The sequence below is a fragment of the Citrus sinensis genome, chromosome 4, assembly GCF_022201045.2.
Source record: "Citrus sinensis cultivar Valencia sweet orange chromosome 4, DVS_A1.0, whole genome shotgun sequence".
Lineage (NCBI taxonomy): Eukaryota > Viridiplantae > Streptophyta > Magnoliopsida > Sapindales > Rutaceae > Citrus > Citrus sinensis.
The window spans coordinates 7609891-7632952 of NC_068559.1; the positions used below are offsets into that span (position 1 = coordinate 7609891).

Genomic DNA, 23062 nt, shown 5'->3' on the forward strand with positions numbered 1-23062 from the left:
GGGTGTTCAGAATCCAATCTGATCTGCTCAATCCGTCTGATCCCTAAAAATTCGATTCATGGATTGGTGGATTTGATTGGATTGAAAATTTAAAAATCCGCAGTTTGTGGATTGGATATGGATGTACTTCTATAAATCCGTAAAAATTCACGAATCCATAAAAAAATAAAAATATTTATTTAATTAAAAAATTGAACTTCTAAATATGGCATTAGTACTTACTAATAAATAAATAAGTTAAAATATAGTTATATTAACACCATATTATATCGTATCCGATAATAATATAAAATAAAAATAATTGAATAAAAAAATATAGCTTCTTAAGCAATTAATTTTCATGTATTGATCTAAACAAATGAGATTTTTTTTTTTGGTGTGTTGCATTTTGAAACTTTAAATGTATTTTCTATATTTATTTAAACAATTAATTTATGTAAGTCATATTTAATTTTGAACTTGATTGGTAGTAAAATCATTTTTATATTAATTTTTTTTTTAGTTAGTTCATGGATATGACAAAATTAAAAATTTTTATCCTGCAAACCAATCCGCAAAATTGTGGATTGAATATAGATTGGGTCAAATCCGCATCCGATCCACAAACATATGGATTGAATTTAAATTGAATTTCATCAATCCGTGAATTAGATTGGATTTAGATTGAATTTCACCAATCCATTTTGTAAAATTCGATTTGCGAACCCCTTACAAGTTATGCATCTTGTATGCATTATAGAAGATAATTTTCCTTCCAAATATATCAATGTAACTCAGGTTCATTTTGGACCTAAAATACTTAGATTGCGTTATCACGTACATGATAGATTTTATTAGAGGTTTATATTTATTACCATTGATTATAGTATATTATAATGTAATTAAAAAAATGAAAATTGTCTTAATTACCAAACTTTCTTAACTCGCAATTCTCAACATTCAACATAACGAGAACATTGATATGATTTAGAAAGAAAAATTACGTCTTTTCATCAAAATCTTAAAATCCAAACCTTCCAAATTAATAATTTTAATAGAGTACTAATTTGAGTTGTGCTATTTTTTTTTTAATGAGTCGTATTAATAATCTCTTATAAAAATCTTGATACTTTAACCGGTTAGGCCGCAAGGGGCGCCACAAGAGAAAGGAAAATTTAAAGTCAAAGATAAAAGTTGCAGCTCAGTTACATAATAGGATTAGGAGCTCCGCAATCAATTTCTGAATTAATTTCGCATTGTGTTAATGCGCCACTAGCCCAAAAATTATGTCTTGAAAACTTTAATTCTGTCACCATCAAACCCTACAAGTTAATTTCTTCTTTTACATGCATTGCCTCTTTCTGTAGCAGCACTTTGTACAGAAGTGCTTATTTTTTCATTGGGCAAGTTTGAAAAGTGCTTTTACATTTATGCTAGGTACACCTAAAAGGCTGAAGCTCAAGCACATGGCATTTGGGACTTGGAACAAGTTACAAGAGCCACGAATACTTGTCGGTGGGCAAATTAATTTAAATCACTTTACATCTTTGTCTCTTGCTTTCTATGTAGCCTTGTTCGGTCATTTTCTTGGTTCTTTTTCAATCCTACCTATAAATGCAACTCTTGTTTTAGTGCAATTATGATTTTGATTCAACCAAACAAAAGCTAATAAGCTAGCCAGGGGGCCTTTCATGGATGTTACTTTCTAATCATTAACATCCTACTATAGTGCTATGTGTTTATGAAAAAAAAAATTGTTGAATGAATTACTAGCAGACTGTATTTATTATTTCCTTCATATAAAACTTTGACACCATATACGCATATCAAAATTCTGCAGAACTCCATAGTTTGAGAGTTTAAATTTTGCTCTCATGAGATTTGACCAAATGGGTTTTAAGATTTTATTTGGTTGGCTACCTGATTTCAAATCATCAATAATATAAGGCATTTAAAAATTAATTTGGGTTTTTTCTAAACTAATATCAAAATTTTTTGTACGAAATGCATATAAACCTCATATAAATGCATATACATTCAACAATAACTTCTGATCTTCTTACGTTTTATTTTTTTAAAAAATAGAGAAAATGGCAATGGCAGACAATTAAGGAATTACAAGTAATGAAAACTACGTTTTTGGTCCCCAAATTCGGTTATTAAAATATGGGACGATGAAAAAGGACCATTGATTATTATCATTATCATCATAATTATAATCTTGATTTTGCCACCAAAATTAGGTGGCATTCACCTAATACATTGTTGAGGATTTTCATGTCTAGCGTTTCGTTAAATAGAAACGATTTTCGATCATGACGTGCTTATGTTCTAAATAACAAGTCAGTTGATGTGTCATTCATTGTTGGTATTGTGAAATTATCTCTAAAGAGAAGTTATGTGTAAAATCTATTGAGAAGATAGAGATTTAATTACATGCACTATTAGAAAAATAGACTTTATTGACATTAAAATATTGTCAGTAATCACTTTTAGTAACACTTGTTAATTGTGTCAATAATCTGACAGTCACAAAATTAATGACATTTGTTTGTGGTCTCACGAATATGGTGTCAGTGATTACTATCACTACATTATCACCAATATTATGATACCATAATATTAGTAGTTGCTGATATTTTTTTAGTGTCTATGATTATTGTTACCGTGGTATCACTGATTAATTTATTCAAAAAAATAAAATTTTGAATTGGATCATTGTGCATTGATTTATTGGCAAAATTGAAAGGCACCAAAAAATAACAAAAAAATTGATTTATGTTACAAAATCTTTCATTTCATATTTAATATTATTAGTATATATTACAAATTCCAATACTTCAATAAACAAGATATGAAATATCCTACTCTCATAACTAAATAATCTAAATTAAATATATAAAAATTTCTGCCACCCAATCAAATGCCTACTACTTATGGCTCAATTTAACAAATCTAGAAGCTAAATTAAGAAGGATAATTGCCTTTCACTCTTTGAACATAAATAGTGTAATTGCGTTATCACACCAGCAGCTTCTCCATTTAATAGACTGTATGGGTTAGGATACAAGTGAAATTGAGAAAGAAATACTTCAAACACATTGATCAAATATGCATATAAATACATGGAAAAGAAAAAAAAATTGGCTGCCAATTCCCAACCATTAGAGAAACAACAATTAATAGAACTCAAATTATTTCGTTAGAAAGAAAAAAAATTCTCATAAGCTATTTACAAATAAACTCAGTTATTTCAAAAGAAAATTAGTAAACAAGAAAGTCGTAGCTTGTTTCACTAAAACTACCTAAGACATATAGTTTTTTCAACTATAGATATAAATAAGAAAAAAGGATCTAATAAACTTATTTTCTTTTGGTAAAGGTTATACATCTAGCAAATTATAGGAGGCAAGAAGTTTTCAATGTAATATCTAGTTTCAGCATAAATGATTTTCATGCATAGTTAAAAACTATCACAAATGCTCTATTACAAATAAATCATCACTCGTTTCCTCAGTTTATTCATTCCAAAAGATTAGTTAACAAGGCAAATAATTCTCGAACTACAGTTTTCTTAAGCTAGGCATAAAATAATTGTGAATCTCCATAATTATATTAGGCATAATGAAGTTTGCACATAAAATATTTCAATAATTTGAGAGTTCAATCCAAAATCATTACTACTAAAAAAATAATATTTGTAAACTTAGTTAAGCCTTTATAAAGTGAGTATGAGATCTATTATAATACTTAAATCTAATCACCTGAACCATTTAAAGAATATGACCCTAAATTATAATTAAGTATTCATTAGTTTTACTTGAATATAAAACTTTAAGAACATAAAAAAAGAATAAAAATATAATAATTATATATTACCACTCACAAGTAATGTTTCTTTAACTTGATTGACATCATCACCCAAAATCACTTTAAACATTTTTCCTAAACCTAGAACGGAAAGAAAAAAGAAAACAAACTTTAAAACATAATTATTATATATTAAGACATGCATATATAACATAATCTTTTACTAGAATATTCATGGAATAATCCATAGTTCTTAAAAATTAATACGCTATACTAAATAGATATTTGATATAGTAAATTAATTTTCTAACTATTACTCATATGCTCATCATCCAAAATAATTTCTTGAAAGTGTTCAAAGTCTTAAACTAGGATGTAAAACTCAAATCAACACAAAACAAGAACGTAAAACTCAAATCAATTGTAAACCAAGAAATTAATAACTTGGCTGATATTTAAGTTAAATAAATTCAACCAAAAAAAAAAGACTAACCTTTAAGAATAGTCCCAAATATAATGAAAAAAATTTATGCCTTTGGCACTTTATTCTACCATTGCAATTCGATGTGTTGACACATACTTTTTTTTTTCTTGAAAAGTATTGCAAGTTAGTAGATTTATTGCTAGTTAGATTTAATAGGAAATCTTGACAACTTGGATTTAAGATTTTCTTCAATTCAATATTATTCAGAATGTTATCAAACTTACAGAATATAGTTAGATATGTCAGTGCATCACATATAAAATTTCCAAGTCATTTGGACAACTCTACATTAGCTTCTCACGTGACAAAACTATGTAAGTCAAAACAACATATGAAACTGTAAAAGCAGCAGCAAGGATATCGTTATGATACTTGCCAGCTTTTAAGTGGACATATAAGTCAACAATATATTAAAATTTGAGGTTATTGTGATATCGTTAGGCTAGTGTTTGATAGAATCAAAGATTAGTGAATAGTTCTATCAAAAGAAGTTATTGCAGAGGCAGCAGAGATTGAAAAATCATTAAAAATAAATTACAAGTTCAACCAAAATGAAATTTTTCAAATTTGAAGTATGCATATAGAAGTTTAGTTTATCCGAATTTTAGCTTATTCTGACACTGTTAGGCTTTTCGTTTGCAATATCAAACATGGTACATAGGTAATTTCTAATAAAATTGGACAACAACCAACCATATTGAGAAATCAATTGAAAATCAAACATAAAACCAATTCATTCCAAAATTTCTAGAGTCGAAATGTTCACATTTAAATTTAGTTTCTCAAAATTTCAAATCAATTAAAAGTCATTTAATCAAGTTTTGAGACAACTAAGTTTACAATTGTTGTGCAAATTTTATTAAACTCGCAAGTGCACGAATCTATTGTAGAATAGATCAATGGTGACGAGTGTCGATCCCACGAGTAGATGGATTTTAATTGTGTGTAGAATTAATTTTTCTAAATGGGTGGTTGGATTTGTGGTGAAAGTGACTTAGATTATCTTAAAATTGGAATTGAAATGACGAGAATAAATTGAAGTGAAAATCTATTAAATTGACGTACTTGGGTATCTGGATCCGTATCAACATGCATCATGGGCTAAATATTCCTTATTAATACCAATTAAATCATGAGGGAGGAATCCATACCTCATGAACCACACTCTAATCAATATGGTGCTAAGGGCTTATCGTGCCAAATAATAATAACCTTGTACTAGGGGGCCGGTGAAACCAATGCGGTACTAGACAAGATTAGTATTATTTGTCGACGAGAAGTCAAAACATCCACAAAAATTAGAGGGGAAGGGAAAATAAATTTACCAAATAAAGCTCATGACACATGTTGAGACTTCACCTTCAACCCAAGCTTGAAAGAAAATTAGCCACTCATAATTGAATTAGGGGCAAAATGGAAATTTATTAAAATACGTAGAAAATACAAAATGGAGAAGGAATTACAGAAAATGGATCCCAAAAATGGATTCAGAGCTATCAAATTTGGGGGGGAGGCCCCTTTTTTATAGATACATGGAGTAAACCATGGCCATCAGATTAAAAATAGTTTGGACGCTCAGGATTGTGCCACGTCATCAGTCAACAGTACGCGGTTTAACCACGCGGATGAACAGTAACACGGTTTGACCCGGTTGAACAGTGACGCGGTTTGGTTGAAAATAATCATGTGTGATGCATATACCGTACGTGAGATTTTTAATCCACTGATATGCTGTCACGTCACCATCAACAGTACATAAGAATTTTAGTCCAACAGGATCGTGACACCTCATCAGTCAATGCCACATCATCGGTCAATGCCACATCATCGATCCGTCTATGTGAACAGTGTCGTGAACAGTAACGTAGACAGTACCGTACACATGAATAGTACCGTACATGTGAACAGTGCCATTTTTCCTTTTATGCTCCTCCTAAGGTTTTCGACCGTCCTGAGTTCAAAAGTGATGTCCGTTTTGTCGTCTGATCTCTCCTTTATTGTGAAATGACTATAATGCCCCTAAAATACATAAAATACTTAATTAAAATAAAACACACGTAATTAAATCACAAGAAGGTTAAATACATAAAAATAAGGGTGTTAGTAAAACTTGAAGTGTAAAATGACAATTTTCTCTTTTATAACTATACATTTTCTAACACTCAACAACAACAACAGTCTATCAATCCTCAAAATTTCAACATAATTTCATAAACTATTAATCAACTTTTCACCTCAAAATAAAGTTTCCAGCAACTCGAATATCATAAATCCCCATGTTTAAAGTAAAATCAGGCATAAAAGCAAACGATAACCTTGGTTTTCACTTTTGAAGTGATTCACAAACTAAAATCCTAGATTCACCAATTTCATTACCATAACCTTAGTGATCTATAAATATATAAACCACCCAACAAAGAAAAAGGTTTCGCTAGCATAAGTGAGGATGTGATTGTTATTAACTAAACACCTCTGGCCTAAATTAACAAAATCATTCACTTAAAGCACTAAATTAACAAAATCATTCCCTTTAATAAGCAACAAAACTCTAGATTTCTAAACAAATATGATAACTCTATGAAATAAGAGTTATTATGACACTTTTAGACTTAAATCAAGATTACTTAAAGAGTAACTAATATGTTTTATTACATTTTTTGTTATCTTTTGCATAAATATTCATCTTAGTTTATTCTTAATAAATTTTGTTTGATTTAGAATAAATTGTGCTTAAATCATATGTATAATTGTAAGTGACCGGAAGCTCAAATTTCAAGGAAGGAATGCTGTTGTAATAGACTTGCAAAAGATGAAAAAGAATTTGGCTATAGAAGAATTGAAACAAATTTGGAACAGTGCAGTTGCTGTAGCAATCGTTGCTGTAGCAACATTGCCATTGCTGTAGTAATCCTGAAACAACGATAGAGGGAATTTTACAGAATATTGCGATCTGCAGTTTCCTAATTGGGAAGATACGCGACATAAGCTTCTATTTAGCCTAATTTTCAACTAAAAAACGAGCACACATCATAAGAAAAGGGAAGGCCATCAATCACGATTGAAAGAAAAACAAGAAACAAATAAGAAGATTGAAGAGACTGACGCAAGTTTGCACCAATAACAAAATCTGCAAAATATTTGGGATTCAACTTTTCTCATTCGATTTTTGTTTTTCTTCTTTATTCTTTGTTTGAAAATATGTACTTGATGGCTGAAACTTTGTCGTTTTTTTTTCTTTTACAAGTTATGAACTAAATTTAATTGTACTTGAGTGACAGATTATCTAGATGAGTTTTTGACTGTTCATATGAGTTGCTGCACATTTGCCGTAGCATTTTACTCTAATAAATTATATTACACTAATTATTTCGGTTGACCTCCCATTTAATGACACAAGTTAAGAGAGAGTCACAACATGGCTTGTCATAGTGGAACATATTAGAGTAATATTTGGTCTTAAATTGAGTTTTCTGGATTGAGTCTCAACTTGAATTCTAAAAGTGTTGTGCTTGATTTAAGGTTTATGATGAACTAGATATAAGGATTCACCTTGTAGGGTAAAGAGAATCTAAGTTTGTAATGCCATATTTTATGTTGACATAACAACTGGTCACTGCTAGGTTGCATAAAGGTATGAGATATCCAACATGCGACGGCTGAGGATGCATGAGAATTCTATCAAGTGCTGTAGCATATGCTGTAGCAACTGAACTTAACATGCACTAAACAGTCAACCCCATCAAGAGAATTTGCTCACTCAACTACCACTTGTTCATTGATTTAACCTTGTGTTTAACCTGAATTTTAGTTTTATTATCTCTACATTTTATGTTGCTGCAGTATTACTATTTTTAGTCAATTGATTTTTTTAGTTAGAAAAGAGATTACATTGTTGAGATTGCTGTAGCAGCTCTGGTAAAATCAATCCATGTGAAGACGATCTTAATTACTCATTATTTTATTACTTGTTATGTACACTTGCACATTAACACCAATAGCACTTGAGCTAAAAATATACAACAAAATACAAAGTCTCAATTAATAAATTGAATTCAAACTATAATACATCAACCTTTTATTTATTTTATTAAAAATTATATTAGATTATAAGCAACAAAAACCCTAGATTTCCAAACAAATACAAAGTCCCAATTAATAAATTGAATTCAAACTATAATACATCTGAAATGCAAGTTACGCAACCCAAGAGGTGGGTGAATTGGGTTTTTAAAAATTATGCAATACAATTCGCACAACAAATTAATCTAACGCCTTAATGGAATAGAAAACATGGATTTTTACGTGGTTCGGCAATCTCTGCCTATGTCCACGCCTCCAAGCCAACCAAGCTCGAGGATTTCACTATCCAAGCCTCCTAAGGCTTCAAGTTCTTACAATTGACTTCTAAGGTGTCAATAAACCTTTACAATCAAGAGATTATCTCCCCAATCTCTTCACTCCAAGTCTTTCTCACACTTACACACTCACAATTTGATAAGAAATGAAAATTACAATAAAAACTCTCTTTAAGAGTAGATATGCAAATAATAGCTCAACAATGATTCAATCTATGATGATTTACGTTTTGGAAGCTCAATATATATTGTATGATCTTATATTTGCTTGTATTGATTCTTAAAATGAAGTTTGAGTTGAGTTTTTATAGTTAAAACCCTAAAACTAGCCGTTATAGGCAAATTCCGGCAACCAAGCAGTTAGCCGCTTGATTTATCCAGCTAGCCGCTCATGAACAGTGATATTACCGTTATTTTTGAATTTTACTACAGTAACACTGTTCATAAAATTATACTTTAGCCCAAACCTTTCTATAATTATATTAAAGCTCAAAACGTCATAAAACTTTATAAATAGGTCTAATTTCAGAATTTCCTAAGAGTAGTTGTCTTTTCAAAGCTTTCTAAAATTATAATATGGCCCCAAAGATATTATTATTTCGCAAAAAGATCATTTTCAACATAATACTCATATTTTTCAAAGTTCTCAAAACCTTTCACTTTAGTCCAAAATGTTCATAAATTATAGTATGGCCCAAAACATTTCAAATGTTTGTAAAAAGGTCCAACTCCGGAATTCAATAATAATACTTATTAAAATCAAAGATTTCAAAAATTTACATTTAAGTCCAAATTACTCAAATCCACAAAATACTTTACCTAATAAAAATAAAACCTTTTAGTTTATGAAAAGTAATTAATTAAATTAATCTCTTGAGCTTCTGAAATGCTAAATCATGCATCAATTAAATCATACCGGCTTTACAAGAATTTATTGTACTAATTTATCCGTTGAACTCTAAACTTTATTCTTGATTTCGCCATAGTCTTGAGCTTGATTTCACTTGATTCACTTGCATAAATATTACCCTTAAAAAACTAGTGAAAATATGAAATACAATATTTATTAAATTACTTAATACATATGTTTGTTATCATCAAAATTACATTACGTATAGCCCTTTAGGCTAACAACATTAGCCTTTTATTTATTTTATTAAATATTATATTAGATTATAAGTAACAAAAACCCTAGATTTCCAAACAAGTATGATGTCTCATTCACACTCAATGAACATCGACCGATTAACATATAAACACTTAAACAATGAGAATAGATAATGAGATAAAGAGTTACTACATTAGTGATTCCAATTTCAAACCCTAGCTTTGCCCAAATTCTTCAAACACTTTCTAAATTCTTTTCAAGGAAATTTTAGCTTAAAAATGGCGGCTTTCAAGGTGTTAATGGAGGCAACTTTCAAGCCAGATCATTGTTAGAGAGAGAGAGAGGGAAAGAGCGTGAGGGAGAGAGAACGAAGAGAGCTTCGCCAGTCACATGATAAACTTTTGACTTAACAAATTTTTTTTAGATTTTAGGTTTCATATACACCATCCATTAAAAACGACATAGTATCAATTGTTTCTAGGTAATTTACTTTAAATTTTAATATTCATTTACTTATTAATAAAAAAATTTGTGGCCTAGTGGTATAGCGTTTAAAATTAAAAAGTTATGACTTAGAGGTCTTTGGTTCGATTACCAATAGATACAAAATTAAAATATAACTTTTTAAACTACTAATACCTTAGTGTCACAGATATCTAATGTTTAATTTACAGATGCTATAGTATCATCAATTTGTGATACTTATATGTTAAACACGGAAAATAGCCCAAATACATGTAACTACTGATACTTTTGAATAAAGTGTCACAAGACAAGTGTCAGAAAAGACTATTTTTCTAGTAGTGATGGTTTTTAAGGCAATTCATTGAAATATTTTACTACCCACTTAATAAATATCATAAACCTTTTAGGATAAGTTTTGGGGGGTAAATATTCGTTTATCCCCTATATTTTGAGTTAACTATCTGTTTAATCCTTATATTTTAAAAAACACATCAAGATATCTCTATTATTAAATATGTTACACCCTTACTCTTACTTTTTCTTTATTTTCACAATAACACCCTTGTAATAATATTCTTGAGAATATTAATAAAAAAATAATTTATCAAATTTACCTTAAAAGTAATACAAAAATTTTCACAAACTTTTATATTATTATTTTTACTTTTAGGAACAGTTTGGTAAATTATTTTTTTATAAAATAATTATTAGTAAGATTATTGCATAGGTGCAAAAAAAGTACTAGTTTTTTTCACATTGATATTTATTGATTAATCTATTAATAAATAATTATTGGGTAATTTACTATAAATTAATTAATGTCAAGAATTTTTTAAAAGAATATTATTGTAAAAGAAAAAAAAAGTAAGGGTAAGAATATAATATATTTAATTACAGTGGTGTTTTGAGGTATTTTCTAAAATATGGAGACTAAATAATCAAATATCATAATTAAATAAGCATTTACCCTAAGTTTTGGTATCACCAACCTTACCCTTGTATGCCAATATATAAGAAACATAAATTAATTAAATAAATGTAAAATGAATTAATAAATCAATAAAGGACAATTGATATATGTTTTAAATGGAAATAGTTCTACTATCTCAAAAAATTTATGTGAAATTGCACACGACTTATTTATAGGATATGTTTTGAAACAATTATTTTTTAAAGCAATCATAGTGGACAGTCGAAAGAACTTTTGGGACGAAAAAAGAAATTAACGACAATTTAATTAATTAAATATTTTAATTATTTATTTTAAATTTTAAGTGGGTTCTGGGCTTTGGGGGAAACTGTTGAATTCAAACAGTTGTACTTGGGCCGAATTCTAACGACAGCCCTTGGCCACGAAACGATAATGCCCGGCGAACTGCTGCCAAGTGTCAACTGTGAGCTTCAAAGTGGCTTCATTAAATTTTCTTGGTACCTCTTAAACTATTTGTTATTTATTTATTTTAAATTTTTTTCCGCCAATACTGCTTATCTCTCTCTCTTAAATGTAATTTTCTCTTCAAAGCAATAAAAACGCAGAACTGGTTTCAATTTTTATTTCGTTAATTAAATATTGTTGTTATTTTCAAGCAATGGAACTGCTGCATGCTCTGTAGACAGTACTCCCAACCGGGGCTTAAAGAGCCAATACAATTTTTAATTTTTGATTGGCAAATAGACTCCATCAAATTTTAAAACCTCTATCGAACCTGTTGATGGAATTATTCTAAATATATGCAAAGAATGGACATGGCATGATTCGTGTATGCACAAATATTTCATGAAAAAAAAAAAGAAGAATGTTCAGTTTGTGTAAAATTATTTGCTGTCGTAATGTCTTATGAAAACAAGCCATGTTCGTGTCCACCCAGTCTCGATCCAACCCTACATATACGTGGAATAACACTTATGCACTTATGACTTATTTTTAACTTAAATTTTCGGACTTAGATAAATTTAATCTAAATATATGTAAATAATTGACATGATTTATGAATGCACAAATATTTTATTGGCAATGAATGTCTAATTTGTGTAAAATTATTTGCTAGGTGTGCCACTATTAGCAATTCAACCCTAGCACAACGCAGAGAGTGGCTTGTGTCGTGTTAATATTGTGTAACTACATTAATTATCAGATTTTGACATCGCAATGGCTAATGAAAAGAAGCTATGTCTATGTTCATCCAATCTCGACCCAACACTACATATGCATGGGACAACACATATGCAATTATGACTTATTTTTAACTTAAATTTTAGGCCTTAATTAAAGTGTTTCCTTGGAAAATTTAGGTGTAGTAATTTGGGGAATGAGGATAACTTTTCAATATTCTAGTAAGTTTATGTTAATTGAAAAAAAGAAAGAAAAAGAAAATACAAATAACTAATGGAATTATACAAATCCGTTACACAGTCGAAGTAATGGCTATGCTAATGACAGCGACCATTTATGGTTGATTTAATGTGGATCATGCAACTACGTTCTGGATCATCCAATTTTATGTTAAGATTAATTTGTTATATTAGAAATGTCTTCAGTACTAATATAGCCTCTTATTCAGCATATATCTACTTAAAATTAAATGCATTAATTGAATTGATCAGTGCTAAAGCTCAAGTTATCTTTCTGGTTTCAAGCTTCTAAGTCACTAAGGAAGAAACAAAAAAAGTTCAAAGTCCATCAATTCCAAAAATACGATTCTAGATAATTCTGAATTCTCAAGATTTATAACATAATTATATTTTCTTAATTAGTTTCTTTATTTAACTTTCTAGATTAATATTTTAACGAGAGTCTCATATTTCATATGGTTTCATTTTTGTAATTTTCTAATTGATCCAAAGTCTTATAAGTTGAATTAATCAAATTGAATTTTTCTCGTTCTATCTCAGAGTATCCATTCACTCGAAACTGATCTGCTTCTATTTCTATTTTTTGAAATTGTGATCGATTTTTGTTTCCTAGCCATTCAATAATCTCTTTGTAGTGTTTTCTAAATTTCTATACCATTCAAAATCTTGAATAAGTGATCTCCTAAAATATATAAAAAAAAAACAGATATTTAATATATTAGAAGACAAAATATATTATATTAAAGTGTATATTTTTTTTTACTTTAATAATGCCTATTTAAAGTTCCAACTTCTTACTACCAATGTTAGAGAAAAATCACCCCTTTCATTGTACTTTCAAATAGAGCGAGCGAAATCTAGACCTTATTCTACATCTCTAATTTCTTGAAGCTCTGAACCGCATCTAATTCCTAGGACAACAGTCAACTTTATAAGAACTACTTCTGCTCTTTTAATTAATTTCTAGATAAACTCGACGTGCATGCAGCAGTTTTACCAGCAGTATGTACTTCTGATTTTGCATGCATTCAAGAATTCTTGAATTAGGTGCATGCATTAAATAAACCTAACCGTCCATCCCCACCCTCCATCTAACAGCCCCACGTATATTGTCACCCCCTTTTCTTTGCCGTTCCTTTATATTTCATATGTTCAGACGCTTTACAGTTTAATTTGGTTAAAAAAAAAAAAAAAAAATTCCCAGTGCTACTTTGAGCAGTTGGTTTAATTTTAGCCCATAGAATTTTTCACTAGTTTTCTTCTTCTGCACACCAGCCTTAGGGTGCGTTTGGGATTGAGGTCGGGCAGCTGTAGCTTAAAAACTACAGTATTAAAGTGTTTGGTAAACACTAACTGCTGTAGCGTTTAAGTTATGTTGATATAATTTTTCACTTGTATAATATAAAATTTATTATATCTTTAATAATTTTATCAAAATTATTATTTAAAATTTATATTTACTATATATTATTAACTTTTATTTCATAATTACAGTTTTTTTTTTCACAACAACTGTAGCTTAAAAGGTACAGTACCTCAATCCCAAACGCACCCTTAATTTAATTAAGGCTCCTCACCAGTAATTTCATGCACTTCTCATTTTTATATCACCTCCTCACTTTCTCTCTCTCTTCACATCATCCTCCTCACTTTCTCTCTCTTCACATCATCTAGCTCTTCTCTAGCAGCAACTCTTTTCACCTCATCTATCATCATCATCAATGGCAGTGGCGATTCATCTCTTCTTCACTTTCCTAGCTTTTCTTCTTTCAGGGTTAATTTTCTTTCTAGCTTCCCGGAAAACAAAATCAAAACGTCCGAATCTTCCTCCAGGCCCTCCGGGCTGGCCAGTTGTTGGCAATCTCTTCCAAGTAGCTCGCTCCGGCAAGCCTTTCTTCAAATACGTCGATGATCTTCTCCCAATATACGGTCCGATTTTCACCCTCAGGATGGGAACAAGAACCATGATCATCCTGAGCGACGCCAAGCTAGTCCACGAAGCCCTCATCGAAAAGGGTAGTCTCTTCGCCACTCGCCCTAGAGAAAACCCTACCAGAACCATCTTCAGCTGCAACAAGTTCACCGTCAACGCCGCCCTTTACGGGCCCGTCTGGCGGTCCCTGCGAAGAAACATGGTGCAGAACATGCTCAGTTCAAGCAGAATTAGGGAGTTCCGTGAAGTCAGAAACAAGGCAATGGATAAATTAATCAACAGGCTCAAAGCTGAAGCCGAAGCTACCAACGGAATCGTTTGGGTGCTTAAAAACGCCCGTTTCGCCGTGTTCTGTATCCTACTAGCTATGTGTTTTGGGATTGACATGGATGAGAAGACGATTGAGAAAATGGATCAAGTGATGAAGAGTGTGTTGATTGTTTTGGATCCGAGAATCGACGATTATTTGCCAATTTTGAGTCCTTTTTTTTCCAAGCAAAGGAAGAGAGCACGGGAAGTGAGGAAAGAGCAAGTTGATTTTATGGTACCCTTTATTGAATTGCGGAGAAAAATGCTTCAGAATCCAGGATCTGACAAAACGGCAATGTCGTTTTCGTACTTGGACACTCTATTTGACCTGAAAATTGAAGGGAGAACATCAGGGCCGTCCAATGAAGAGCTAGTCACGCTCTGCTCGGAGTTTCTCAACGGTGGGACCGACACGACGGCTACGGCGGTAGAGTGGGGGATAGCGCAGCTGATTGCTAACCCTGGTGTTCAGGAAAAAGTCTATGATGAGATTAAACGGACGGTTGGTGATGATCCTGATCGAAAAGTTGACGAGAAGGATGTTGAAAAAATGCCTTATTTACAAGCCGTGGTGAAAGAATTGTTACGTAAACACCCACCGACTTACTTCTCTTTAACCCATGCAGTAACTGAGGCTACTACACTAGCTGGCTATGATATACCAACTGATGCCAATGTTGAGATTTTCTTGCCCGGAATTGGGGACGATCCGAAATTGTGGGCCCACCCGGAGAGGTTCGATCCGGAAAGGTTCGTCTCCGGCAGGGAAGACGCGGATATCACCGGCGTCACGGGGGTTAAAATGATGCCGTTTGGTGTTGGGAGGAGGATTTGTCCCGGTTTGGGCATGGCAACGGTTCATGTGCACCTAATGATAGCAAGAATGGTACAAGAATTTGAATGGGGTGCTTATCCACCAAAGAGCAAGTTGGATTTTACAGGCAAATTGGAATTCACTGTGGTGATGAAGGATGCTCTTCGAGCTTTGATCAAACCAAGGGCTTGATTCAATTCAATTGAGGTGATGATACGTTAATTTATTTTTATAATTTTTCATTAAATAATGTATAGGGTTTAATTTGTGTGCCTTTTCATATTATTTTCTTTTAAAAATGGCTTTTGGGTTCTTTTAATTATTTTTATTTTCTCTGTTGCCAATATCATGGGTTGGGCAATGAATTTCAAGTTAATGGAACTGCAATTTAAGCAATTTCGTTCTTAAATTTTCAAAATTGATTATTTTCCTCAACCCATGGTACAATTAAGCGTGTGATGTGACTACGCATGGTACTTATTAGGGTGCAGTACGTGAATTTTAGAGTACTATAATTCACAACATGAGTATTGTTAAATAATTTAAAAATAATAAAAATCAATTAAATTTAATCATTTAATAGTGATCGGCGACAAGACTATAGGGTACGGTAATCTTAGAGTACATCGGATCATACACTTACATCTGAATCTAATGTAGATATTTTAGTGTTTTCTATAAAAAAAAAAAATGATTTTTTTAAAAAATTACGATTTTGACTTCGTTTAGATGGGCGGTGCTGCTGCCTGCTGGGTGGCCTTTAATCGCGCATAACAACAAGAAGACATAAGGTCTATATTTTTCAGTGATTTAATCTCCAGGACCTCTTTTGTTTTTTTCTTTTTTTAATACATTTTCTGGAGTTAAGTTTTTAACTCACCAAGATTTTGCAGCAATAAATAATCTTTGAGAAAAGGACAAACGTCGGATTCATAAATTTAATTTTGGAGTATATCAGAAACTCGGAATCGTACTTGGAATGGATTCAATTTCAGAAGCCAAATTTTGCTAAGTAATAATTTATATGCGATTGTTTGAAATACAGTGCAGCCCTTTTCTTTAGTGTATGATTCCTTGATAATTCCAAATGAAAAAATTAATAAAAGAATGTACATAGTATTAATCCACAAATTTTCCATTATTTCTATTTTAACAGTTGAAAAATGTCAATAGAAATTTAACTTGATAAAATGTGATAAAATTTTGGGGGTACGGTATACCCTTGCTTATCTTTCAATTGGTTGGTATATCACGAAAAGTTTTGTGAGTAATTAGAAATGATCAATGAAATGTACGTATCAACAACATTATTCAAGTAAACTGTGACAATTATTAAGTGCAATGGCATTCAATAATGAAGTGCTTAAATTATTGTAGACAGCAAACTTTTGGCTTTATTGTAAAATATTAAATTAATAAATAGACGTTGGAGAAATAGGGAGTGAGAAGTCACCATTGAGTTAACGCCCTAACGCTATTTTATGGCCGATATTTAAAAGTGAAGCTTGTATTCACATTTCCAACTACTTCCTTTATTATCCTAATCTTTGTGTTTGGTGGGACAAATTTATTGGTCTCTCTCTTTATATTTGTTTGTTTTAAAGAGGCTTATTTGATCAAACTAGTTGAAATTAACGTTGATAAGTAGTGCTAAAAAAAAAAAAGATGCATAAAGTAAAAAGTTTAAGTCCTTGTATCAAATGAAAGTTCATATATGTAATTCTTTAATAATTTATATAGTTTATAACATAAAAAAATGAAATTGAGAGCGTCGAATAATAGTGAAGAAATTATAAATATAGATCTTTTTTGGGAACAGAGACAGATTTAAAAACTTAATTCATTGGTAAATAAAATTGTAATAAAATTTAGTAATTTATAAATTGGACCTCAATATCAGTATATCTACAACTTAATTTTTAAACCACAACATTTCTTGATAATTGGAAAGAGACTCGGTCACCCTGTAGGGTTTGTCGGCACTGAAAGGTTTTGTTAGGATAACGATATAAATTTTTCCGCTTTGTTTTTATTTTTATTACGATGACACGTGTTGTATCATAGTACCTACAAAGTTTACCGGACCTACACTCGCTAACATCATATTTTATGTGCTCGATTAAAATTGTCAATTTTTATGTGGGCACTCTCACGCGGACACGCTCGTGAACTGAGTTATTTCTTAATGAACTATAAAATTGTGCAACTTACGACAGTTAAAAATTATTTCTCTTAAATCTCATGGTTTAAAGAATATATTCACAAGAAAAAAATTAAGGTGCCCGCACTAGAAAAAAACTTATATATATATATAATTAATTTTAGGTGTGACTGCCCTCTCTTTTTTTTTTTTAATTGCGGATATACTGTTAAGCTGTGTAGTTTAATAACATTAAAATTTGACTCCATTAAACCATATATGATACAACTCAAAAGCGTGTCTACATGAAAAAATATATCTTTAGTGCGAGCGCCCTCATTTTTTTATGCGGATAAGCTTTTAAACTGTGGGTGTTTAAGAAAGTTAATTTTTAACTTTTGTAAACTGTACAGTTTAAGAGGATGTCCACATTAAAAAAAAAAGATGCATCCATATATTTATATGAATAATTTTTATAAGGATATTTTATATAGGAATAATTTTTATATAGTTATACAAAATTAGGGTTTTAGTTTGGGTAAGTTATAAATAAGACTAAAACTTATATTGTAATAAATTATAGTTTTTCTACATCATGTTTTAAGAACCTGCCTCCACGTAATAATAAATATCTATAGATTTTAGAAAATAAATTTCATGTTACATTAAAAGTTTAAAATAGGACAAAATATTTTTCTAAGTTTGCCTGGGACAATTATATATTCTTTAGAGTTATCATCAAATTATTATATAACTTTTATAGAATTTACATTGAGAGAAAAACATTAAAGAGAATGTAAATATTTAACTTTTAAGATAACTTTGCATATTTGTAATTGTATAAGATTAATGTAGTGCGTGCTTCATTTTTATATCACCTGGATTAAAAATAATTAAGTTAAACTAATAATTTTTATAATCACACCTCTATTAAATTAAAACCTTCTTATAGTAATAAATATAGTTAGTCCCAACATTATAACTTTAGAGATGATTTACTGTAATTTGTATTTTAAGCAGTGTGCCACCAATTAGTGGCGGATCTAGAAAAATAATTTACTGGGAGCTAAATTAGATAATAGTAAAATATAAAAAACTAAAATTTTAAATATATAAAATATTTGCTAATACATTTATAATTAGTCTCTACGCATTTTTATATTTTAAAAATGTTATGCAATAGACTCATTATCAATATTATTAAATTTATTGTTTCCTATATAAACAACCAAACTATCACTTGTCCCATCCGATTTCAAAGATGATTCTTCATGAGTTTTATCACTGAAAACGTTCGTTCTACCATTATTATATAAACTAGAAGAATTAACCATATTTTTTAGAATAGAAAATGTTTTGGGTGGTGGGCTATCATTATTTTTAATTAAAATTTAGGTTTTTATATTTCTTAAAAGTCAAAGTTTAAATTTTATGGGAGTTTATATTTTATAGTGACTATTTTAATAAATTTAATGGAGATTAATTAGAAAATTAAAATATTTTTCTCTTTTATTTTAAAAAAAAAATTTGGCCAGTGGGGACTTGAGTCCCCACTCGTCATGTGCTGCATCCGTCCCTGCCACCAATTATCGCTTTTGATACGTCAAGTGTTATGTGACTTCATTATTCATCATTAATAATTTAATATGGTATCTTATACCACCGATTATTAAATGACACATAAAAAATAAGATGATGTAGGGTGTTATTTTAGAATTTTAGAATTTTTTATTTAGTTATTTTTTATATTTTCTATTTTTAATTAAAGTCAATTGTAGTGTGTGTTTTAGTCTTTATTTCTATTATTATTGTGACTTAGTTTCTTTTTTTAAATTAACTTGGGGAAGTACCTATTATAAATAGGGAGATTATTATTATTTTTTTTCATAATTTCAACTTTAATTGTTCAATAAAGCCCCCTTTATAATTCCCTTGAGATTATCTATCAAAATCTCTATTGTCAAATTGTTTAGATTAAAGTATCATCGAATCTCACATTTAAAGTATTATCAAAATCTCATCGAATCCTTAGGACTAGAATGATATCTAAGCACACTTTTTTTTTTTTGGTCTTATCCACGAGGTATCCTGGGGAGGGCCCCAACTGTGGGAGGCACCTTTAAGCCCGTACCACAACTCAGACTAGAAGTCCCCGCTCGAACCGGGAGGCACAGGTTCTCCCAACAAATGCGACTTCCCTGCGACTCGAACTGGGGAGCAAACCCAGTCAAGCCACTTAAGGGGACTCCATTGCCAGTGGAGCCAACACTTTGTTGGTATATCTAAGCACACTTTAATGCAAGCATAACCTAATCGTGTTGGCTTGGTTTGATATTAGAGTAATATCTAGTGTTTTTTCTACGTTATAAATTTGATTATACTACCTCGCTCTATTAGTTCGTATCAAAGTAGTTCTGTACCAATCACAAAACTTTCCTATCAAATCCATCACTAAAAATGAAAAAAAAAATAGAAAACCTTAAAATTGAAAAACATGGCCACAACAAGCCCCCACCACTGCCCCACTATTCAGCGACCATCACCCCTAGCTGCTGCAACCATCAAACTCATTAACCATAGCCGATCAGACTCCAGCCATCGTCGTAAAAAGTTGCCGCCATACAAAAACACCCAAACTTGCGAGCCACCACCCTAAAATCCACCACTTACAGCCTTCCTCACAGTTGGTCGTGCATATCATCAAACTTCCCTCTACTTCACATCCAATCCCAACCACCAATGGGTCTGATTAGCCGCTGTAAGGTCACTATAAAGCCACCATACAAAACCCTCAAAACCTACGAGTTTCACCTCTTTGATCCACTTCCACTGCCATGAATCCAATCCACAACCACCTTCATGATTTTCACCACTATATCTACTAGACCCGACTATCACCTCGCCAAACCACAATCACCAACCACCAGCCACACTAAACTCAAGAGTTGAGCCTTATTTATGATTTTGCCATTGATTTTATTCTTAATTTGAAGGAAAAAAATGATAAAAGATGAAGTATTAGGGTTCATATTGTCTCATTAAGTTTTGAAGATATCCTAAATTTTGACGGTAATCCTAATGATATTTTTTATTATATTTGCATGGTGGATGATTTTTTTAAATTGTTCTATTGAAAGTTGCTATCTCTCATGCATCATTTAAATCGATAGGTGATGCTTTTATATTTGTGGGAACCACTATAAGAATAAAGGATTCGACAAAGGCAAAATAAACTGAAAGAATGGTTTGATATAAGACAATTGATGGAAGACCATTTTGTTCATTATGATGAATGTCGTACCATTTCTTTTTACACTGATATGAATGTAGAAGATAATGAGATTATTGATTTAGCTAAGATTTTTAAAAAAGAGGCTACTCTTGATTTAAACATTGAGCTAATAGCATGATTGAATTTGTGCAGCAAAATCAAGTTGAAGATACCATAGCAATGATTGACATGATTATGCCTATCAATGTTCAGGACAAGACGGTTATTTTTGAAGAAGATTTGGTTGCAAATATATGATTAATTTGCGAGAGTATTGAGTGAGATTTGGCAAAAAATTTGAGAGGCTTGGAAGTAATTTGTTTCTAGAAGATTTCATCTTCTCGAAGAATTATTAACAAGCACAAGAAAAACACGAATTATGGAGAATTTCGAGTTTTAAGCACAATTGATGAGCAAAGCTACAAGCTCAAGCTCTAGGATGCATTGATGCTCTATTACAAGTTCTATCTTCCAAACAAACTGAGGATCAGTTTTTTTAAAGAAGGAGAGACTGATAGGACATTACTTTAGGATCTAAGAATTTTTTTATTTAGATATTTCTTATATTTTCTATTTTTAACTAGAGTCAATTATGGTATGAATTTTAGTTCTTTATTTCTATTATAATTGTGATTTAGTACTCCTTTTTAAGTTAACTTACTAAAGTAGTTTACCCCACTATAAATAAAGAAGTATTGTTAAAGTTTTCATAAATTCAAATTTAATTATTTAATAAGAACCCTGTTTATAATTCCTTTGGGTTTATTATAAAGTTGTTTGGATTAGAGCGTAGTCTAATCTTGTTTTTAAAGCGTTAATCTAATCGCGTAAGCTTAGTCTGATACTAGGACAAAATCTAGTGTTTTTCTACCATATCAATTTGCTTCCCTATCCCACTCTGTCACAAGATCTTTCCAACTATATATTTGAGATGACTGATGAATTAGATATGAATGTGTTGAAGACAACGTAATACAAGCATCTAAGAGCATCACCAAAAAGATCTTTAAATGAGATTTTACTTCTTTTTGAAGAGATGTTAAGTAAAAAGAGTTGTAAAAGGTTTTTCAAATGAGATTCATTAGATGAAATTGTTATTCCCTCTTTAATATTGAAAATATAGAGAAGCACTACCTCATTTTAATAATTTTATTTAGAAAGTTTTTAGAACATTTAATATAATATTAAATTATTTTAATGTAATCATTCTTGATGGGAGAAAAATACTACAATTGTTATTTTGATAAAAAATTTTTGATTAAAATAATATAAAATTATTTTTATTTAAAGAATTTTTTTTTAAAAATTATCTTTTTATATTTTATTTACCGCATAAATAAATAAATATTTAAAAAGAAAAATTAAATTTTTTTTTTAATGAAACTCTAATAAGCGACAAAAAGTAAAAGGAAAAAAGTCAGATTGTCTGTCAACTCCTGTCATGCATGTTCTTCTTGAAGCTTAAAAATATCTTGGCTAAGGGCTTTCGGCTCCTCCATCAAATCATGCTTATCATGGTTCACTTTTTCTTTCACTAAAAAAAAAGAAAGTGTTACTGAGACTTCCAGATTCTAAAGTATATTCTCAAGTCCCCTTTTCCCATCTCCTTTCAGGTTTGTTCCCTAAAGCTTTCCCATGCGCATATTGCCTGTTTCGTTATCAAAACACAAACACACAAAGCCCTACCATGACTAGAAATACAGCCAAATGCCTATGTTACAGATATATTATTTAATTTTCTCTCTCTTTTTCACTTTCTAGGGAGTGCTAGAAAAATGATACTATCAAATCCATAATTTGGGCAACATACAGACAACTTTTCTTTTTTGGAGAATCTTAAGAGGCTAGTGCTATGTTACGTTAAAGGTAACATACACGCACTCACAGTAACAATACTAATGGTGGAGTCCGTTACTGTTGCTGTGAGTGTGTATATGTTACGTTTAACGTAATATAAGGTGATCCATATGAACATATTACAGCTAACTAAATCAGAATGCTCTACTCTCTAGATACAACAGATCACAAATAGAAGGCCCACC

At 30.7% G+C, this 23062-nt stretch overlaps 1 protein-coding gene across 1 annotated transcript; it reads left to right on the forward strand.

Moving 5' to 3' along the window:
- The first annotated feature begins 14144 nt into the window (after positions 1–14144).
- LOC102609630 (cytochrome P450 77A3-like) lies at positions 14145–16005 on the forward strand. Its single transcript, XM_006492125.4, has one exon. It carries the CDS (start codon positions 14275–14277, stop codon positions 15799–15801), a length of 1527 nt encoding a protein of 508 aa, XP_006492188.1. The 5' UTR covers positions 14145–14274; the 3' UTR covers positions 15802–16005.
- Positions 16006–23062: the final 7057 nt, after the last annotated feature.